Source organism: Pseudopodoces humilis, chromosome 9, assembly GCF_049639895.1.
Source record: "Pseudopodoces humilis isolate 2021_Gansu_Grassland_sample_001 chromosome 9, ASM4963989v1, whole genome shotgun sequence".
NCBI lineage: Eukaryota > Metazoa > Chordata > Aves > Passeriformes > Paridae > Pseudopodoces > Pseudopodoces humilis.
The window spans coordinates 31936328-31958721 of NC_142208.1; the positions used below are offsets into that span (position 1 = coordinate 31936328).

The following is a 22394-nucleotide window of genomic DNA, read 5'->3' on the forward strand; positions in this document are numbered from 1 at the left end:
TATTTATTTATTTATTTGTGTTGACTGAAAGTTTTGGGTGTCTGTCAGCATCAGGCCAGTTTGGACAAACAGAAGGAAGGAAAGGAAGGAAGGAGTGAGGACAGCAGAGAGAATTTCTTAGAAGAAACAGCTGGGTAGTTGTCTCATATGGCACAAAGCAGCTTTGTGGGTATAAGCTGGTCAAGGTAAACGACACTCACAAAGAGCTTTGGTGATCTTGGTGACTGAGTGGACGAGCACTTTGGGAAGTGGCTGTTCTCGTGCTCCTGTGTATTGTGACTAAATCAGGGATGTGCTTCAGGCCTACCCTCTGTGCACCAAAGAAGGGAACAGCCTGTCCCTGCACCTTACTAACTCTTCATCAGTAACACAATTTAACTGCTGCCTACAATTCCAGTGTCATTACAGGGGAAAGAGGAGAGAAAACTTTAGAAGGAATTACTAAGATAGCTGTTAATATTTAGTTCAGGAAACCTGTAAGAAGCTTCTCAGCCACGTCCTGTTTCCATCAGCACTTGTGTCAGTATCCTGGCAGCAGCCGGAGGGGTGGTTGTTGTGTGCAGCTGCTATCCCAGGACATTTGTGTCCCTCTGGTGTGTCTGAGGTGCCCTGGAAGGGACAGTGTGGTGTGACAAGACCTTAAACTGCTCTTGCTTTTGAGACATGAAGTCATTGGTTATTTTGTTCCTTTTCTGTCAGTGGTTTAATGAGTGTGGCTGAGAGCAGGGGGAGTTGTGTGGGCGCTGCCCTGCTCCTGAGCAGAGGATTTAACATGCATGTAATGAGTTCTGGGATTAGCTTTACAGCCTAGGGAGAGCTTTTAAAGTAAGACAATGTTTTAATCCCAGATTTTAAGTTATTTTGCTAAAACACAAATTGTTTAATTGAATGTTTATATTGTACAGTGAGGCAAAAGGGCTGTGTGAGAATTGCAAAGCAGTCATTAGTGATTTATTTATTATACTGATTTTATATACACTTAAATTCCTCTGGCACTTAGTGTTATGGTCTACAAGAGCTGTAAAGTCTTTGCAATATTACTGATTATGTGCTTAGCTGAGAAATGAAATAATGTTTGTAGGAAGAAGTAATTTATGGGAGAGAGAAGGGAATTTAGGAGGGGGTGATGTGTTCCTTACAGCTCCTGTAGATCCAGCCAAAATTCATCCTATAAAGAGACTTCATTAAAGCTTCATGGGCATTTCTGAAATTTGTCAGCTTATTTTTAATAATTGTTTTGCAGCACTTCCAAGCCCGATAGCTGCAAAGGAGTTGATAACCACGTTTCTGAGGATGTACCTTTGGCTGTGGCCCCTGGTGATGGTGTAGAGCTGCCTGCTCAAGAAACCAAAGGTTTCACAAGGGAAAAAAAAAGGTATTGTGTGATTTCAGTTGTTGCAAGATTTTTCCACGTCTTTACATCTTCTGCTTAAGAAATGTTGCTCGTGTGAAAGAGGCTGACTAAGTTTGACAGGTGTTTTGTCTAAGTTACATGAACACTTTGCTGCTAGATTTTGAATCCAGATGTTAGACTTACCAAGACCTGCCTAATCCAGTGTATTTACTCTAAAATTCCAGAAGAGGGAGCTTAGGCTACACTGGTTGTTACTATGCTGAGTTTTCCTTCTATTTTTAAACTATTGGGGTTTTTTAGGTGTTTTTCCCCAATATTTTCCTTTCTTGAAGTTAGTTTGTTGTTTTGTTTTGGTTTTGGGTGTGAAACAGTGCAAGATCAGGTCCTATTTAAGAGGACTGTTCTGCTCATTCCCTTTCAGATGTTGCCAGCATCATCCCCACCCCACACCTGATTTGCATTGTCACTGTCAGTAGCGAAGGAAGAAGTTTCTCAGCTTGGTTTCACTCTCCCCGAATAAATGTTTCACTGCCTCAGATTTATACTGATTGTTGCCATAGCATTTGATAGGTGCTCCAGCACATTTTTTGCCTTGAAAACCCCTAAACTGAGTCAGACTCCTAGAATGATTTGGGTTGGAAGGAACATTAAAGATCATGTCCCAACCATCCCATCTCAAAAATATGGTGGAGATGGGCTTGGATATTCCTGTCAGAGCTTCAGCTGACGCCCATCTGAGGGTGATTAACCAGTCTGCTCTTGTGGCTCAGCAATCAAGGCCTGCCCTTATTGTCACATCTATTAATGGAAAAGGTCACAGCACAGCTGAGAGTATGAAATGGGCACTCCCTGGAGAGCAGCATTCTCCACCCCACCGATACACACTGGCAGCTTGTGACAAGTGGGATACAAGACAGGAGACACCACAGGAAATACATTTATGCCACTACAGCTCTGTTCAGAAATGTCAAAAGATGCTGCTGTCAGCAGGAGGATACTCTGAGTTCTGAATTAAAATGTACACAATAGAAGTGTTCTGCAGTGGAACAGTGCACAAACAGCTATTAGCAAATGCTGCTGGAAAAACTAGCAGCTATAATATCTAGGAAACGTTGATTAATTATTTCTTCTAAACTCCTGATTGTTTTGATCAGAAAAATGGTGTCTCCACCTTTAGTGTATGTGCTGCTGAAGCACAGTTAGGCCAAATCTTTGTAGTTTTCCTTCATGACACTACAAGCTGTGTACCACTGATGGAGAACAGAACAGTTTTACATCAGTTTGCAATTTCTGTCATCTGGAGAGGATTTTCTGAATCGAAGGGTAGATACAATGGTTATCCTCTAAAAAAATGGAGAAAAATGAGCAGGTACGATTTTAAATTGGAACATACCCTAAGATGTTGGCTCTTTCCAGAGAATCACCCAAAATTGTTTGAACTTTACGGATACCCTGACTTTCACATTCTGGGAGATAGCTGTTAATATTTAGTTCAGGAAACCTGTAAGAAGCTGTAGTGTAGTCACAAATGACTGTTGTTTACAAATCCAAATTGGAACCACTAGAACACGGGCATTTTCTTTTCCTTTTCATTAGAATTCAGCTTCAACGACAGGAGAAATAACTTTAGAACTGCAGGCAAGCAGAACTGCTCTGCTTACATGTTTAGTTTGGCTTGTGCCTCTGAAGTTTCTGTTTTGTTTTGATATTGATGTAGTGTGTTTAATAGTGTAAATATCTGTGTGTACCTAAGAAACTCTTGGCCTTGGACACTTACAGAGATGGGAAGTCCACAGCCTCTTTGGGTAACATGTTGTATTAGAACTTCTTAATGCAGAAAGAAAATCCAGCCTAGGATGTCAGCAGCTCAAATGTGCACTCCCAGCATCCTCATTATGCCTTGAGAATAGTGATCCTGTCACCCACAGCTTCTTTCGCCAAAGTTGAACTGCTGTGTTTGTTCACATTTCCATCTTAATGGAAATTAAGATGCACATAAAGTTGAGAATTAGAGCTGTCTGTGGGACAAAAGATCATCCTTTCAACATCTTGAAAAGCAAAGCTGTTAACTGTCCGTATAGCTGTCTGCTGTTGTAATCAGCCCCTTATGTAAACACTTCTGATCAGGACTACCTTGCATTTTTATGTCATTCCTGTGTATCAAATCAAATCAGCCACAGAAAATAATAGCTTGCAAATTGGGTTGTATTTCACTTTGTCACATTGATGGCAAGTGCCTGGCAAGGTGCTGAACTTGTGCAACTGCGGGGCCACTGTGTGATTTTCTACAAAATGGATCCTTGAGGCTTTGCAGTCTCCTCTATGATTATGAAGATCACATTGTGAACTGTGTCACAGACACCTCGCAATTTGAGAGAAGTGCTGAAATACTGCTAGAGAGTAGCTGATTCTTTATGGAAGCCCTATGGACAGAGCTGGGCAGTCTCTGAGGAGCTGATCCATCCCTTTGTCCTGTGAGGAAGAGAGACGGATGTGATTTGTTCTGGAGAACAAAAACCAGGGGCTGGTTTTGGGCATGTCCTCTCCTGCAGCCTCCCTTCTTGCTTTGAAAATTGCACCTGGGGTATTCTATGTGGGTGATGGGAATGGAGAGCTGGGTCCTCCTTTTTCTCAGTTTTCTTTCAAAAGCTAAAGCAGGCTGGAGTCCTAACATTTTGAGAGACTTTGGATGAACAGGGAATGTCTGTTGATCTCTGAATCTCTGAAATTAAATACACATTTCTGTCTTACCTAATTTTCCTGAAATGAGCCTGGAACCAATTGGAAACAAAGCAACAAATCTCTCTGAAAGCAGAAAGTCACAACAGTGTTTACACAAAGCTCAACTTTGTATGTTGTTGGTTTCCAAAATGTTTCATAATGCTTCCCTGGGAGGAAGCAAAGCTGAATAATTGGTGTCAGGCAGCAAAACAGGATAAGCTTTATGACTTCTGGGTTTTATTTGCTTGATGGTGTGTTGAAACCAAGTTTACTCCTTTTGCCCACCTTCAGAGAGGCTTGGTGTAAAATTAAGGAAATAAAAATCAATGTATTGCCTTCATTTTGGGCCAACACTGATAATCCTAGACTGAGTTGCTTTTCATGATGTATTCAAAACCACAAAGAGATTAAATGAGATTCAAAAACTCAAGTTTTTTTTTTCCTTGAGTGAATTTAACCCTTTTAAAAGAAATGTGTTACAACATTTAAGTTTACATGTGCACTGAGCAAGGAAAAGATGATAAGTACAAGTGAGGGGTACAAATGCCTCTTTCTTTCCAAAATCTGGGAGTTTGCAGGTTTTTTGGGTTTGGGGATTTTCTGGGGCAGAAGGAAGGTGCAGTTTTGTGGGTTTTATGGTTGTCATGTGAACTGGATAGTAGTCGTGTGTGTCTGGACTGTCTGGTGCACAAGTGAAGTGATGTGTATTTTTATGATAGAAGGCATTGAAATGAAGTTGTTTAATTCTTGTAAATCAAACCCAAGGATTTTTGTTGGATCTTTGTGACTGATACCATGAAAAGCATTTACCATCTCCTGAAAAACAGCATTGAAAAATAGATACTTCCCATATAACCAGCCAGCCTGTAAAAAATGGACAGGAATGAGCCACAGTCCTGCTCTTCATCCATTTCCACCATTCCAGGTTTTTTAAGGAGATTGTCTCCTGAGTGGTGTGTTTAGTACTGCTCACCCCTAGTCAGGAGGATGCTTTGTGTAGGTGTCTTTGATTTATTACTAATAGCATCAAATTTGAGGGTGTCTGCTGTGTTTCAAGCCCAAAACACTGGGTGAAGGCAGGATGTGGGGGGACAGTCCTGTGTGTTTGCTGGGCAGGGTGGCCAGAGAGCCCCATGGTGTGTGCTGGCACAGACAGATTCCATCAGCCAGCAGCAGTGCAACAAACAGCTGCCAGCAGCTCCATTTTTAAAAGGCAGAACATTCATGGGTGCTTGGCACAAGTGGGAAATGTCACCTGTTCTCTAACCACATGCTGGTTGGGAATTTGGGCTCTCTGGGGTGTTCTGCCTGCAGGTTTGCTCAAAGAGAGCAATTATTTGTGTGTCTTGTAAAGCTGATCTCAGTCTGAGGCGGTGGACAAAAGGGTGATGGCAGCTCTCTGTTTGCCTGTTATTCCTGTGTATTTTACAGGTTCCCTCAGGCAATTTATGGTAATTTGCTTGCTGCTAGAACGGGTTCAGCAGCATGAAAATGAATATGTCGTTACACTAATTAATCCATCCACAAGGAGTTTTAGAACAGCATTGATCCTTCTGCATCCTGTGAAAACCATGGCAGTACATGTTCAGAAATTACACACCTGGCTTGGGATGCTGTTCCTTGGCACTGTGGCAAACACAGTGACAGCTCCTGACGCTGCCAGGAGGGTGGAGGACTTGTGTGGGATCACCTCTTGTCCTAGAGCAGGTAATACATGCTCTAAAACTGCTGTCAGGTATATTTTGTATTTCTCAATAATCACCATGGTGCTAAAATGTGGCATGTGCTTTTGGGGTACTCTACCTCTAATGCTAAATCTTCTAAAAACAAAAGCTTAAAGAAACCATTGAAACATACTAGACATACTTTAGACCAATTTTGTGTTAACTCTCATGAAATCAAATTGAAGCTGTATGTTGACTTCTTTTAAGGCGGTCATTTGACCACCCATCCTTAGCAGCCACAGCAGAACATTGCACCGGGGGGAAATACTGTTCTTGCCTGGTTTCTTCATCCTGCATTTTCATAATCTAATTCCTTGCTTAGGCCCTGAGGCCAGGAGCCCTTTGGATTCTGCTTGCTGATATCTCCTGTGACAAGGTGCTCCTGGAGACCATTATCAACACTGATGTTCTCAGCTGAGGGCAGGTGCACGAGAGCCCTTACAAATAAATGTCAGTCCCCTCCTGGCTCTAGGCAGCTCCTTTCCTGACAAGCCTGGCTCCAGCTGCCGTAGGGATCTTACAGCTCAGGATGTTTAGAGACTCAGAAGCATGGAAGCAAGATGAGCTCTTGTCATCTGTGATGGTTCTGCATCTGCAATTCTGGTGTTTGGAGATGTCAGTGGAATTTGGGCATTTGGCTTGTGGACACGGTCTGCAGAGGCACATTCAGCAGCAAAACAAACTCCCTCCTTTGTTGTGGTGATGCTTGTGGTCCCAGTCTGAAGCCCAGGCCAGAAATTCAGTAAATAGGAGTTTAAAGTTTTGTTTGTCATCCAAGGAATTCAGGCCTGGAGCCCAGAATCCAAACCAGAAGTGTCTGTGCCTTGGCAGGAGGGGAAAGCAGAGGAGCAGACGAGAGGGCAGAGGCTGCACGAGGTGAGGTGTGAGCTCTGCACGGGGATTTGGCTGCCCTGACCCCCTCTCGGGTCTCCTCCGTGGGACAGAGCCCTCGCTCCTTCACCACATCCCACACAGCCAGGGCAAGGCAGGAGGCACCCACAGCCGGAGCTGTGCTCAGCCCTTGGAAACCTAATCTGCCGCTTTGTGTGCCTCCTGAATTTCATAGGAGGCTTTGGAACGTGGAATCCTGCGGGGTGGGCAGTTCTCACGTTGCTGATCGTAATTCACTGCCGGCCTCTGAAAGCCTGGAGCCCCCCCCCGGCATCCCGAGCAGCACCGTGCAGGGCCCCTTTTGTTATCTTTCCTCTGCGTTTCCCATGCTGGAAATTTCAATAACTAAGCAGGCATCTTGGTTATTCATAACTCTTAATGCCATTAATCTCACTTGCAATTTAGATTAAGCAGTGACCTTAGCAACCAAGCAGTGATCGGTGAGGAGGGGTCACAATTATTTATGTTTTGTCTTATTTTTATTCTTATTATTTTTATTCTTACTGTTTTTATTCTTATAATTTTAATTCTTATAATTTTTATTCTTATGATTTTATTCTTATGATTTTATTCTTATGATTTTATTCTTATTATTTTATTCTTATTTTAATTCTTATTTTCATTTTCATTATTTTTATTTTTATTTTTATTCTTATTTTTATTCTTATTTTTATTCTTATTTTTATTCTTATTTTTATTCTTATTTTTATTCTTATTTTTATTCTTATTTTTATTCTTATTTTTATTCTTATTTTTATTCTTAATTCTATTCTTAATTCTATTCTTATTTTTATTCTTAATTCTATTCTTATTTCTATTCTTATTTCTATTCTTACTTTTATTTTTAATGCACTCTAATGTCTGTTTCTTGTCAGCTTCAGTGTCCATCCTGGCTGCATCATCACCAGTCACTCCTGTTTTCTTGGAATTAGCAGATGGGAATTCTGTCAGGACACTCAGGCTTGAAACTCTGGGACATTGTGTGTTTTCATGAAGAGTGTATCAATGCAAACATAGCACTCACACTATGTTAATGTAGATAAGTGGTGGAGCAGACAATGTGTCTATGAGAGTATTTGATCTGTAAGAACAAGTTAAGTCTGTGAGGTTTTACACCTAGATCTCCTCATGGTGTTTGGTGCTGTATAATTTTGTGCCACGGTGACTTGGATAGGGCTGTGTTGTGCCAGCTGATGTACAGAGGCAATCGAACAAATTGCTTCTGTTTTCCTTGAAAACTGTATTGAAAAATACCCCACTGATTTTAACGCTCTGCAATTATTTTGCTGCTCAGATTTCATTTACACTCTCCAGTTGTGAATCAGTGCCCCATTCTCAGACCATTAAAAGATAAACGCTGAGAAAAAACTAATCTAAAACCTACAGCTAACAAAAAAAACACCAAACCAACAAATCCATGTTTTCAATCTGAAGGTCTGTCATTCTCCATGTAGGACTGAATTTCTGATTTATCTGTACTGGAATGGAATTAAGCTAAGGATAACAGGATTTTAGAAGGATGGCAATAAATGTATCTTTAAATGGCTGATTATAGATTGTAATAATAACTTAACTATACCATGGCCATAAACTGCAGTACATGGCTATTTATTAGGCACTGCTAAAGCATAGATGTTACAAGTTGTGTTAACCTTTCACTGGTTTTTGCCAGTATACCAAAATGGGAGAAATTTGTCACTTTTCAGCTAACTTTTTTGTTCTTTTATTTGTAGCACAAAGGCCCTCATAAAATTAAGGGAGAGAAAGAAAGAAATTTCCTTTTTTTTCCACTGCTCTTGCTACTTGACAGCAGCAAGAGGTTACAGCTTGGCCCTCCAGGAGGTGGTTTGGGTTATCATCTTCCAAAATAATAAAGATTTTTAATTTTAAATCAGTGTGCTCACAATACTGTGGTTTTGGCTGGAACAGAGTTAATTTTTTTCTATTCCCTGAAGCCAAAAAAAATAAAAAAATCACACCTCTGGAGACAGAGATTGAAAGTGGGTTTGGTTGTGTTTCTGTGCTTAGCTGTGACTTCCTGAAGGAGATAATGACAGCACCAGTGTTAAATGTTCTCCCTGTCCCACAGCAGTGCAGGTGCAGAGCTGGAGCATGGAGTGACCTGGCTGGAAAAAACAAAACAAAACATGATGAGTGTGGTCTCACAGAGATTCCCTGTGGATCCCTTCCTCCTTCTTTCCATCTCTGGGCATGGCAGAGGATTGGAATCAACAAGAAAATGGGCAGAACCAAAGGAAAGGTCGTAAATGCCTTGTAGTGTTCCAGCAGCAGCTTCAGCTCCTTGAGAAGGAATTTTAAGTGATTCTCCTCTAGGGAAGTGGAAATTATAAGCTACATCCTCTCTTTCTAAGAGACAGAGATGAGACTAAGGAGCAAAAGTCTGGCTACAGGAGCAAGAAAATTTGATTTGCAGGATAAAGACAAAGCAAAAGGAAATAAAAGTGTCTCAGGACTGACAAAATGCATGGTGAGCAGAGAAGCACAGAAATATGCACTACATGTCTAGACTTACATATTTTTGTGCAGCCTATAATGAAGAATGCTGGAATTCTTTAAAAGCCTGTCAGCTGCCTGCTGTATAACCCTTAGAAAGATGAATTCCAAACCTGAGTGCCCACATGGCTGAAAACAGCCTGCTTGACCTTCCCTGGAGCACAAAGATCAGCTCCTCTCCTGGGAGACCTGGGTTTCTGGAAGGGCTTGGCACAGAGTCAGATCAGCAGAGGCCAGGAGGGCTGGTGCTCCTGCAGGGCTTTTAGGGAGTCTCCAGCCTTGGGTGTCCTAAAAGGGCTGTCACCACTGCACTTCAAAAGATGTGAGTGCTTTTATGTGCTGATGTGCTGTCTAACACAGCCAGCCTCCCCAGGCACCGTTTGCTTTGCCTCTCTGTCCATACAGAGTCAGTTTTTCCAAGCAGTTAGGTCCTTTTAGTCCTTTAGGGAAGATGCTGCTGTTCTTTAGCAGTCTGATATTGTGGATTGCCTTGCCATGAACCCTTTGATTCCAGGCAGCCTATAGATAAGAGAGGCTTTGGAGTGAAAACCTCTTCCCAAGCTGCATTCAAGGCTTTGGGGTCCAAAGGCAGTGTAATTTGAAAATATATGTGTATATATATATATATATGTATGTATACATAAAAATTATGGAGGCAGGAGAATTATATTTAAACAATAATCTGTTTTTTAAAACATTTCTCCATCTTTTGCTTTTTGTTTTTTTGTTTGGTTTGGTTTTTTTGTTGTGTTTTTGTTTCTCTTTTTTATAGGAAGTATCATTCCTTGGAGCTGTGGCAACAACATTCAGATACCAGAGAAATCCCTTTTTGCCTGGGGTGTTTGGTTTTGCTCTGTCTTTGCATTTTCTTTTACATGGTTCTTGTTTCTGCACAGTACCTCGATAATGCATTGCAGCTAGGAGGTACAGCTTAATATTCACCACTCCTTCCCTAGGGAATAGATGTGTGAGGGAGGCTTTTCTTTCAGCAGGCTCTTTGATGTTCTGTGTGTGTGTGTATGTGTGGTCATGTTTATAACTTGTGTAAATGCCTGGCATGATGGACACTGAAGCCAAGAGCAAAGAAACAGAACATAAATTTCAGTATCTCAAACCTTATCACAGTCCTGCTCAGCATTGTTTTTGATGGAAGCCAAAACTTTCAAATTGGGTGCAAGTGACCAAAGTTTGAATTTATATATAAACATGAAATGTCATGAGACCAAATATTTAGGAGTCTGGTGAGTGTTTTAAACAACTAATCAGTGGACATCCAGTTTCAATAAAACATTAATTTAGTAGAGGCCAAAATACGGCTCTTGCTTAAATAGGTGAAAGAGAGAGAAAGAGAAAATTATTAATTTTAAAGTGTGGTACTGAATACTTAAATAGGCTTTTCAGCAGTAGGATCCCAGTAAGTTGCTACATGGCTTTTAATCTCTCGGCTGAAGTGCCTAGGGCATCTTTAAATCCTTTGAAGCTACAATGGGATTTTTTTTTCTTCTTGAGCTACATCTGTGTGTTTTTAAGGTTCCAGAGATGTTCTTACAAAATGCACTCGGTGTCAACACAATTCTGGTATTTTTAAAAGCCCACACTAAATTTAGTGCTGAGTTGATGCTTCTTGGCAGGCCTAAAGGGTGAGCTGGGGCCAGGCAGGAGAGGTAGAGCTCCTCTCATCTGAGGTATTTACCAGTCAGGATGGGCTGCAGCTTTGTAGGGTAACAGATTTTATGGCCAAATCAGAAGTAAATCTGCATTGTGGCTTCTTGCATGGGTTGGTCAGAGACATCAGTTTAGTATTTGTTACTGCATCCCATAGGCAATAAACTCTGTCCAGTCCAAGGCTCAGTTACAGCCACTTCTCTTGTAGAAGACCATGGCCAGCAGGAGTTCACATTGCTGTAGCTGAGCTGCTTGGATGGTTATTTTTCAAGGGGAAGAGTGGAATCCTGTGCTCTTTATGAGGAGGAGAAGCTCAGAGGTGGTGAGCTGTCCTCTGGTGGATCTCTGAATTGTGCCACGAGCACACAAGAACTTGGGAGGGGAGAAGGAGGCAATGCCTTGCCTCTGACACCCCTCACCATAACCCAGAGCCCTCTGTAACCCAGACAGAACCTGCAAAGTGACCAGGGCCACAACTGGGCTCCAAAGGCTGAAGCCCTTCATCCTGCAGGTTTGCCAAGACCTGCATTTCTGTTGCAATTGGAATGGTTGTTGCATAGAAATGTTGGAGAATGGAAAAAAGATCTTCTCCACTGTACAGCTTCTGAAAAGACCATGCTGCCCCAGCATAGGATTCAATCCCAGCCTTCTTTATTAGGGCTTTGTTTATTTAATAAATGTTCATGTGAAACTTGAAGGAGTTGACACAGTTATTTTAAGTGCATTCTTTGCACTTGTTAGGAATATCCCTGTTTTCCTCACTGTCAGGACAAACAGTGCCTGTGTTCTCCCTCTTGGCTTCCAGGTACCTGGTAGGGCTTTACTTAATTTGGTGTTTGCCTTTCTAGGGGTTTTTGTTTTCTCTGAGTCTTCATTTTCTCTGTAACAAGTGAAATCCAGCAGGGAGCTATTATGAAATTGAAAGACTAGGTAGAGCTGCCACACACGAAAGTGAAGCTGAGCTGTAACCTCAGCCTAACAGGGACTCTGGAAACAGACATGTAATTTTAGTCTGTTGGCCGGTATCATCAATTTCCCATACTGGATGGAAATCCTGGAGTTATTAACCGTTTCAAATCTACTGCCAAAGAATGTATAGGACATTTTCATACACTCTATCCACTTTCTGTGTGTTCCTTACTTGTGAATGGCAAATACAGAGGGTGTAGTGAGCTGCCACCACCTTGGCAAGGGAAGGTGAGTAGAGCTGGGCACTACTGCAGAGTTTAGGGGTCACTTGTGGCTCAGGCACCCAGCCCTGCTCCAGAAGTTCTGGAGCTCAGTCCCTGAGTGAGGCGGTGCCGCTGCTTCTCTGGTGGATTTGGGATGAGTTTTGAGCAATGAGATGCAAGAAATGAGGGTTTGGCTTTTATCAGAAACAAAACAACCCCAAAATTATAACTTGCTTGGAAGCTTGTGGCTAAACAAAGCGCTGGCTCACAGGCTTTCCCCCATAGTTTAAAAAAAAATAGGGAAAAGGAAGATAAATTACATCTTGATACTGTTCATAAAACAGAATTAAATTTTAGGCAGCCTTGGGACATGAAAAGTTCTTAATCTTCGCTAAACATCCTTGTTTCCTCTTATCTCAAGAATAATTTATTGTGGATGCACCCAGAGAATCAGAACCTTACACATGTATTCAGCAGTCATTCTCCTGTCAAGCAAGAAAACCCAACCGGATTTCCATTTATGCAAGCAGAGAAAAAAAAACCCCGAAACTGTTGAAAGTGTGAGCCTGATGAGGCCTCCAGGAGAGCATAAAAGCTGTGCTGTGATAGGTGCTTGGAAGTCAGTAGGTTTTAATATTTTTGTTAAATTTATCTGATCCTTTTGACCCCTCTGCCCTGTGATGTATCCAGAATTGTTACATAGCTGCAAGCCATTTGTATCCCTAGAGTTTAATTCTTGGTACAGGCAGCAGTGCAATTGATTTTTTTTTTCTTTTTGCTTCTTTAATGATGTGAAACACGGCTTGTATGTGAATCATCTGTTATTTGCCAACGACAGGGATGCAGAGAGCGACGGTGCCCATCCTTTTCAGCATCTTAAGAATTCCCAGTGCCCTGGTACCTCCTTGATGGCAAAAGGATAAGCTGATCTGTAGGTTTTGGAATGCTTTGTGATATTAAAGATCCTCCCCGCCTATCTTAAGGTCGGTGACCAGCAAGCGGGTGTGTGCAGGCAGGAGCAGAATGGTTAAAGTGCCCCAGTGTTGGATGGAGCTGCTCCCACTTTGGCTTGTTTACCTTGGCTGCTCATGATATTCTCTTTACGTTCCTCACGGAAGATTCCATTTTTTTTTTCGCAAGAGGGATGAGCCGGTTTGTGGAACGAAAAGAAAGGAGCCGTTCTGTTTATTAATCCTGTGTGCCAGCGTCCCGATGTGCACGACCCGTCGGTGCTGGGGGGGAAATGCGTGCGCGGCACCCGGGGCACACGTACATTTGCATTTCAAATCAGCTGAGTCAACACAATGTAATGGTCCTGCCTGTAGGTCCTTAGAGAGCCACAGTAGCTGACAATGTGTGCTTAAAGGGAGGGTCTGCTTTTCTTCGTCTTCTTCTTTTATTTATTTATTTTTTTAAAGCCGCTTTCCATAGCCAATAGTACCGTTCCAGGCGCCTGCACCGGAGCTGTTCCGACCGCTGTTGTTTAGCAGATGATTACCCTGTCACAGCGGCCGGGGTTTTGTTTCATTTTATAAATACCGTTCGTCTGGATAGAAAAAAAAAAAAAAAAAAACCCAAACCAACAAACCGAGCCCAAAACCAAACAACCCACCACCAAAACTGGCAAGAGTTCAGAGAAGAGAAGCTGCCGAAGTGTTCCTGCCTGCGCTGCCACTGATGCGAGCAGCTGTTTCCATCTGCACTGCAGCACTGCAGCCTGCACAGCGCCGGAGCTGCCGGGGCTGCTCGCCGGGGGGATTCCGGAGGAAGCCGGCCTTGCTGTCGCCTAGCCCCGAGCCCAGGGCACGCTGAGGATGGGAGGCTCGCAGTCGCTGCAGCAGGCACAGACAGGTGGCCTGGTCCGGGAGCCGTCTGAGGCCATGTAAGTGCGGGTGCCTTGGCTGCGGTGGGGGTGCCTGAGGCCTTTGTTCGGCGCGGGCTCGCTCGGGGCCGGGGCAGCGCCGGGCTCCGGCGGCTGTGGGCGAGCTGCCTGCCAGGGCACCGCGCTCCCTGTGTGTGCCTGCCCAGCAGCACGCTTTGTCTGTCCGTGTGTCGGGTGCGTGATCACTCAAACACAATCACCATCCCCAGCCCCTTCCCCCTTCCCAAGCCCACCGCCACCTCTGTGCTTTCGGGTTAAAATGCGCAGCGTGGAGCTCCGTTTCGCCGTGCTTTTTATCAGGGCTTCTTTCTGCTTTTCTCTGCACCGATACTGTTTTTCAGGTCACATCAACCTTGTCACATCCATCCCTGTCACGGCGTTATAGCCTCTGATGAAGCATAAGCAAGGTGTCCTTAGATCTCTCCTCACTGAAGGCCGACTCGGAAAGATTCGCTGGGGGAGGGAGCAAAAAGCAGACAAATTGTGCTTGTTCAGAGGGAGTTAGCACTCTTCTGGGTGGCTAAATCATATATAAAAGTGCAGAAATGTGTATGTGCATGCAGGGATAGCAGCATCATTTCCCATTTGTAAATAGGATTTTGTAGTTCATTGGTACAGGATTTATCAGTTTACTTAGCCAAGTCTTTTCTCCTTAACCCTCCACCACAGGCTAGTGAGCTGGAATGCTAGAGCAGGGACCTTACCTCTGAATGGATTTTAGGACTGCCTTGCCTCATTTTGTCACTACAGTTATATAAATCACATTTATCTTAACATGTCTGACTCCTGCCTTCATTACTGAATATATATTTTGGTAAGTTTTAGGTGTTCATCCATTAGGGCTAGTCGACAAACTAACCTTATATAGGTCTCTTTAATTTATTTATTTTTTTTTAATGTAATGTGTGCTTGTTAAGGTAGCTCTGATTATGGCTGAGACATCATTTGTGTGTTTGAGATAAGTGCTTCAGAGCCATTGGGGAATGATAGAGCAGTAACTGATAGTTTTGCCTCTGTAATAGGCCTTACAAGTGGCTATCTGCTCCCTATTGTCATATTCCAATATATCAGCAGATAGCTTTGCTTGACAGTGACTTGTTATATTTGTAAGATACAGGCCTAACATTTCTGCATCCTTTGTTCTTTTGATGTGTAGCTTCAGCAATTAATATTTTTTCCCCTATAGTTCCATCTGACATTCCTATGAAGAGCATCTATTTTAGTAATATAGTGGAATAAATTGATGCCTTGCTGTCTTTAAAGCACTATAAATTCCATTTTCATCTTCACACACTGCTGTTGATTTTAAACAGTGGTGCAAGGACTGGGCAATAAAAGACATGTTGCTGAAACAGGGTTCAGGATTTTTAACTCAAATTTTCACAGCCCTTTAGGAATGCATTCTGTTGGATGAACATATTGATCAAGGTGTATATGTATATATTTATACATTTGGGGGGCACTTGAGCAAATTATATTGTCATCTCTCTCAATGACTCCTTTTATATATAAACATACTCATCTTTTGCATTAAGTCATTCTTGTGGGGTTTCAAGATGATCTTTTAAGGTCTGACATAATCAAAAGATATATTTTTAGCACAGGCATCATTCAGTAACTGTTGATGTCCTTGGGAGGAGTTTGTGGAAGGTATTACTAATCTTGTATTAAATAAATCACCAAGAGAGTGTGCTGCTTTCTTCAATTAAATACTCTTCAAAATGAGATAAGAATGAAGGTGTTTCTTTATGCTTGAGAAAACATGAGCCTGTTTTATGAAACAAGAACATCCTCATAGGATGTCATGCTCATCAGTTCTGGTGTGAGGTTTTGACTTTATTCCCTTATCACTGTAACTTTTACCAATGCTTTTTAAATGAGTTTGCATTTGACTTGTGTTGCACACATAAGCAAATTCCTTAATGGCAGTGATGGCTCAGAGGCAGAAACATCTGGCCATGTCCCAGGCAAGTTGGGCAGCTGCCCACACAGTTCCAGCATCCCTGAAGTCATCATTTCTGCCATCAGCAGAGGCTGATTGCCCTAAGGAGAGCTGCTCCACAAAGGGAGAGCAGGGCTGGGTTTGGCTGCCCTGAGTTCATTAGAATGGGGGGATGTCAATCAGGAATCTTTACTAGAGTAGAATAGCATAAAAAAAAAAAGACTAGAAGCAAACAAATTCCTTAAATAGCTGCAGCTTTAGGAGTTCCTCCAGTGTATCCTGTGGTGGACTTCTTGATTAAACACTAGGGAAAGTTGTAGAAATAAATTGGTTTTACAGTCCATGCTGAAAAGGGGTCTAGGTTAAGATTTTAGAGTGTATTTATGATTAAATATGCCCTTCCTGTATGTGTATGCCAAATTCCCAATTTTAATGTAAATTTGTTTCAGCCAGGATAAAAGTATTTGTAATAAACCCACTATTGGTACTGACAGCCTGGGGTGTTCTGTTGCTCATTGTGGATTGTTAGCACTCACTGGCAGCAGACAATTGCCCTTTTATTTAAAGAAAAAAGAAAAGTCAATTTGGAATGATAAAAAAGGGAAAGCCCAAGGGAAGCCCCTGACAATAAAAGTTAACTGCAGATGAAAGTGGGGTGGTTCAGACCTCGCTGCTGACGCTATGAGCGCTGTCATGTGCTCTGCAAATCTCAGCAGGCACCCTGGTGGTCACAGATTGAGCTCAATCGGGGGCACGTTTCCATCAGATAACCGGAGTGGGCTCTGCTGAAATAAAAGGCAGTGACAGTGAGATGATGTTCAGTGTGCACGGATTTGTTGTGTGCACGCACACGTCTGGTCCTTGCATGCGCTGTCTGAGATGCCAGTGCTGCCTTGCTCAGGGTGTGAGCAGAAATGAGCTTGCCAAGTGCTACCACCTTCATCTTTAGTGCTTTTATTTGTAGTATATTTCAATCTGTTGGTAATGTTTTCTAAGCATTTGCAAACTGGAAACGTTGCTAGGGTTTTAAATGTTTAAATGCTGGGAGCTCTTAGGCACTTGTCATCCCTGAAATGTATGGGGATTTTTTAAGGGAATATAGTTTCTTTCTCCTGTGCAGGAACCACACCTTGCTTTTCTGGTTGCATTATGGTTGCTGTCCTTGCAGCAACTGGGCAGAATTTACATTCAGTGCCCATTTCTTGATCAGCCAAAGGGCCGCTGATGTGTTATTTCCTCCCATCAGGAGCTCTACATGCTGCGTCTCTAACGTTTGCATCCCTTGCCAATCCAAGGGGAAAATGACTGAAGCCTGAGCCAGCTCCCACTGAAGTTGATAGTGAAATGCCCACTGACTTCAGTGGGAGCTGGAGCAGGCTCCAAGAAAGAAATTGAATGTCACTGATCATTGGTAGCAGGCCAAGATGTTGGTGTCCCGGTGGGTTGTTTTTCAATATTTCTTCTGCTGCGTGGTCTTTTGTTTGTTGGTTACTGGAGAGACTCAGAAAAATTTAAACTGGATAGCCTCAGCCTTCTGCACAGGAGATGTGAGCAGTTTTCTTTGTGTAAGCATCTGTATACACATGTATTTATTAAAGTTATCACTCCATATGTGTAAAAAAACAGCCCTTACTTGCCACCATTTTTTTTTTTTTTCCTATTTCCCAAACCTGGAAGAATCCATTTTGTGGTTCTTAAAAGTTTGAAAGAAATTAGTCTGGTGAAATATTGGCACAGTATTACACGCTCATACATAGGAAAATGGTCTAAATAAATATATGTACATGGAAGAGTGATATATATATATATATTTAGAAAATATTGAAAGAATTTGGGTCTTGGGAGGAGGAGAAGCTGCTTTTACTGAATTGATAATTAGTCTGAGTTAATCCCTTGACAGACAGTTCTGCCTATTGTCAGCTTATTATGTAGAAACATAAATTTGTTTTCTTCTTCCTCTTACTGACAGCCTTCAGTGAGCAACCCCATCAGTAATTAGAGGATGCTCTATCTGCTGGGTTTGTCTGCTAAATAGGGTGGATTGCTGGAAGCCATGGGGATGTTTTACTTAAGATGTACCAGAGGTAACGAGGAGATTCTTCTGTCAAGCTTCCCTGTCTTTCATTCCAGCCTCCCTTATTTGAGCCCAAAGGATCTCATCTCTGAAGTCAATGACAGCACTCCCTTTGATATGGGAGGTGGTTACATCAACCACTTCTTCTGTCACTGGAAGTAGGCAGGTCACGTTTAGACTTGAAAACAAAATGAAAAGACCCCAGCCTCCCTCAGCCCTCTATTAACGAGGCACAGCACACGTCTGGCCAAACCCATGTGTGCTCGAAAGCTCTCCATACGGAGTGGGGTGCCCTATGCCATGTGTAATGGAGCTGCTGTCATCTATTATGTATTATGACATGCAGGCAAATTGGAAAATACAAACTGATGTGAGGTGGTAAAAACATGAATGAAAAGGCATTTCCTGCACATGCATTGTGGCTGTCATTTACCAGCAGAGCTGTTGCCCTGGCTGCGTTTGCTTTTTTGCTTTTTGCTTGCCTTGACCCAGCAGCCAGAGGAACTGATTGTTAGATTTAAATCAAAGATGCTCTTCAGTGCTGTGTGTTTCAAGAGGTAATAGTCTGGGTGCTTTTGATGTTTCTCTAACATGATTACTGCACCCAGAAAAGCAGTTCTGTCTCTTACAAACACATTTCCTTTGTTTTAAGACCGATGCACCTACAGTTTTTATATTTGCTTATGTCTTGGATACCATTTCCTTATCCATCTCTGATGCCTTGTTATGATTTAGCTACGTACCAAGCTTCTTATGTAGTCCAGGTAAAAAGGCTTTTGAGTGGAAAGAGGCAGAGTTGTAATTACAGCTAGAAATGCAACGCAGTTTGCATTCTCTTGCAGAAAGTGGGCGGGTTTGCTGTAAGAAGCAAACAAGCAAATGTATTTTTTACTATGGAAAAAGCTAAGAAAAGAAAAGTGTCATTTCTTTTCAGATCCTTAAATGCTCTGAAGCAACCATCTGAATTTAGGAGCAGGCTACGGATATCATGTTTTGTATTCCCATTAAAACCAGCTAATGGAAAAAAATTGAATTACTTTCCTTTTTCCACCACAATCTTAATTTTTTTTGTGAGGCAGGTTTTGGCCTGAGAGTTTTCATTGATGGTAACACTAGACAAGATATTGAGATCCTTCCTTGGCTCTGGAAACCAGATTGAAGTTTCACTTGAACTGAATTTTGGTTGAAGCAGCTGTGGATATGTCTGAGACAGACCCAAACCATTTCTTGTTTGTTGCTGCCCTGCAGCATTGTTTGCTACAGATCCTCTCCCTCTGCTGCAAGGAGCGATTCAGGGGATGAGTGGGTGCTTGGCAAACCTCTTCCAGAGGAAGAACTGGGGCTGTTGGTTCTCCTGGGACAAATATGTAACCTTTGAGAAAATCCCTGTCTTTCCATTTCAGGCTTATTTGATTTTGATTAATTGGAATCCTTAGAGTTATGTCCAAATTTACACAATATGGTTTTCCTAAACAAAACCAGCTTTTTCGTAGAGCTTAATGTAAACCAGGTTGTATCTGACACAGGGTACAGTTACCATCTCATAAGCTTCTGCTCCTTTAAGGCTTTGATATCCTTCAGCATAAAAACCTGCATTTATTTGTTAATAACAGCCCATTGCTCTCCTTAGAAATGAGTCCAGGGAAAACAGTTTGGTTGCTGAAGGAGAGGAAAGATGAGCAAGGAATTCAGATCCCTTTCTTGAAGTTCCCAAGTGCAGGAGCAAAGCAGGAGCTTGAGAAGGGAGGGTTCAGCACCTTGCTCCCCACCTGGCTGAGCTGTGGGGGCTCCAGCTGGGTGCCAGCTGGTGAAATGCCACTGAGATCAGGGATTTGCTCCTTCCATCACCCTGGGGTGCTGAGTCGGTGCTTCCTGAGCCGGGCGTTCCCGCAGCACCCACGGGAAGGGACAGGATGGTTTCCCTGGGAGCTGGAGCAGCACCGAGTGTGCCGTGGGAGAGGTGAATGAGGTCAGTGGGAAACCTTCCAGAGCTGCCCCAGGCTGGAGCAGCAGCAGAGGGATCTCACCCACCCGAGGCTGGAGATGGAACAAGTAGAGCCCAAGCAAAGATTTTGTTGTTGTTGTTAAGAGGTTGAGATACATTCTTTTTGTTCTTCGCTCCTACTGCTCTCTGGCCACGTTTCTGTCCATGCAGCTGCTGTTTGTGTTGAAGGAGAGGAATAAGGATTAGAGGGGATCCTGCAGAGTTCTTTAGGAGGCTGTGCAGGGGCCAAAAAGGTGGAGTATGGAGCAGCTTAAAAGCAGAGAGTCTCTCCTCCTCTCTCTCCATTTTAGTGAAGGTTCTCCCTGCTTCTCCACCCCCCATGTAATCCTTGTCTCCTTTCTGAAAGGAAAGGCCATCCACAGGCACTACAGGAGCACGGCCTTACTGCACATCTCAGTGTTCCCAGCAATCTCTGTGCTCCCAGGAACGCTGGTCCCCAGGAATGGAGGGTGTCACACGTTCATCCTCGCGCTCCACAGCCGCTGTTTTGTCCCCAGGTCCTGCTTTGGAGCTGCGTGGCAGAGCTCAGATGTGGCTCTGCAAAGCCTTGTTGAATTTAAAAGATGTTTTCAGTAAACAAAGCAAGTCCAAACCCGTGGCTCTGGCTCCCAATGAGTTATTGATCAGCTCCCCATTGATGATGCTGTGTGGCAGGAGCACATTATGCTTTTTCTTGAGGGGACAGTTCACACAATGATGTTTCCTGGATTAAAATTTTAGACCTTGGGACTGAAAGAAGAGGAAAGTTACCTGCCAGGGGTATTAAATATTTCCAATACTGATTCAGACACCAACCCCTAACCCACTAGGGTAAGCAAAGTGCATCACTGGCTGGGATTATTATGTATTAACTGGTTATATTTAAATATTTTCCACCTTTGATATTGGGGCAACCTGCATCTTTCTTAAAAGGTTTCTGTGGTTGAATATTCAGCAGCCTCTGGTGATTTAGGGACATGTTAGTATATTTGCAGTTGTGATGTCTGAAGAAGAGTGCCTTTAATTAAATTGCTTTTTCCTGTTGTACCTCTGAGAATAAAGCATCTGCCTGAGAAGAGCATAGGGATTTAAAAAACAATTTCAATTCTGAATCTCGTTTCTGTGGCATAGATATTTTCATTATTCGGGCTGAAGCCAGTAAAAGAGAAAGCAGGCTGTCCAGAAAGGATGGGGGATTGTTTTATATTCATTTAGATCAGTGGTGTTGAAAAACATACCCTGCTAGATCTCAGGAAAAGAAATAAAAATGAAAAATTTAACATGATTTAAAGCAATATGGGGAACTTCTTGCTAATCAGTTAGAAAAATGATTTAAGTAGATTGAAGTGCTGCTGTAAGTGTGCCATGTTGTATCCCGCAGTCTTTTTTCCTTCAGATGTGGTTTCCCACAGCTTGAGACATTTCTCTAGCATTGCTGTGTGAAAGCAGGAAATGGCTTTTGTTGGGGGAGTGGGAATTTGGCTTCTGCACAAAATGTGCTCAAAACTGCTGAACAAACAAAGAGAAAAAGCAGGAAAAAATAATTCCTTCTTCCCATTTCATTTATGGTAGGAACATTGCTTATAAGACAATAGGCTAAAATCTCAAATTCAACATTATTTTGATGATACAAGATGATTGTGCCCTTTTAGTTCTCCTCCACTGCAGTTCTGTTCTCTAAATATAGCCATCCTGTGAGGAAAAACAGGACTTTTTATAGCATGTGATAAATGTTTAAGGTATTCATAGTTTTCTTTTTGCCATCAATTATAGAAGACACATTTCCAAACCGATCTGTGTGGCTTGGATAACACACAAGGTATTATTTTCTGTTGCTGAAGTTCCACATAATGATCCGAAAGGGGAAGCCTTATAATTTTATTTCTGTTATCTCACCTGTGTAAAAAAAGAAAATCCAGAATCTTGTCTGTGAGCTCAGACACTGAGTTATCCCAAGATTTCAGCTTGGAAGCCCCATTATCGGAAGAGCTGAGAGGTGACTCCGTAGCATCAGATCAGCAGCAGTGTGTGACCATGTTCACCAAATCACACCCAGTTTACCCTGGTGTCCATCACTGACAGCTCAGCTGAGCTGTCTGAGGTGCTCTGGGGCAGCAAAGGATTTGACACCCTTTGGGCTCAGCATGAGGAGAGGCACAGAACCTCTCAGGGCAGGGGAATGACTCTGCCTGCAGCATCACCTTCCTCCTTGTGTCCCGAAATTCAGCCTTGTGCCTCTCACAACACATCCTTGTGGGCTGGCAAGTGCCACCACCGAGCTGTGCTTTCTGTAGGAATATTTATGCTGAAATAATATTAAAATCTTCCCCTGGAGAGGAGCTTCTGCCCTGTTTTCTGCACACATCCCTATCAGTATGAGCTCTTGTGCAATTGTCATTTCGGTGGGATGGGATTTATTTGACAAAAGCTTTATTCTTAAGTGAGAATTGCAAAGGTTGCTTCTCTGCTGC

At 42.6% G+C, this 22394-nt stretch overlaps 1 protein-coding gene across 8 annotated transcripts in view; it reads left to right on the plus strand.

Moving 5' to 3' along the window:
• The window catches only part of TACC2 (transforming acidic coiled-coil containing protein 2), a 128144-nt gene that overhangs the window by 57897 nt on the left and 47853 nt on the right, over window positions 1-22394 (plus strand). For 6 of the 8 annotated variants that reach the window (XM_014250215.2, XM_014250218.2, XM_088059388.1 and 3 more), the window contains one exon: window positions 1244-1375. The exons of 1 other annotated variant lie outside the window; for it this stretch is intronic. In XM_014250215.2, coding sequence (XP_014105690.2) covers window positions 1244-1375 — 132 coding nt within the window. Of the gene's footprint in view, window positions 1-1243; window positions 1376-13472; window positions 13924-22394 lie in introns of those variants that run through there. One more of the 8 variants, XM_088059390.1, reaches the window with a different exon arrangement.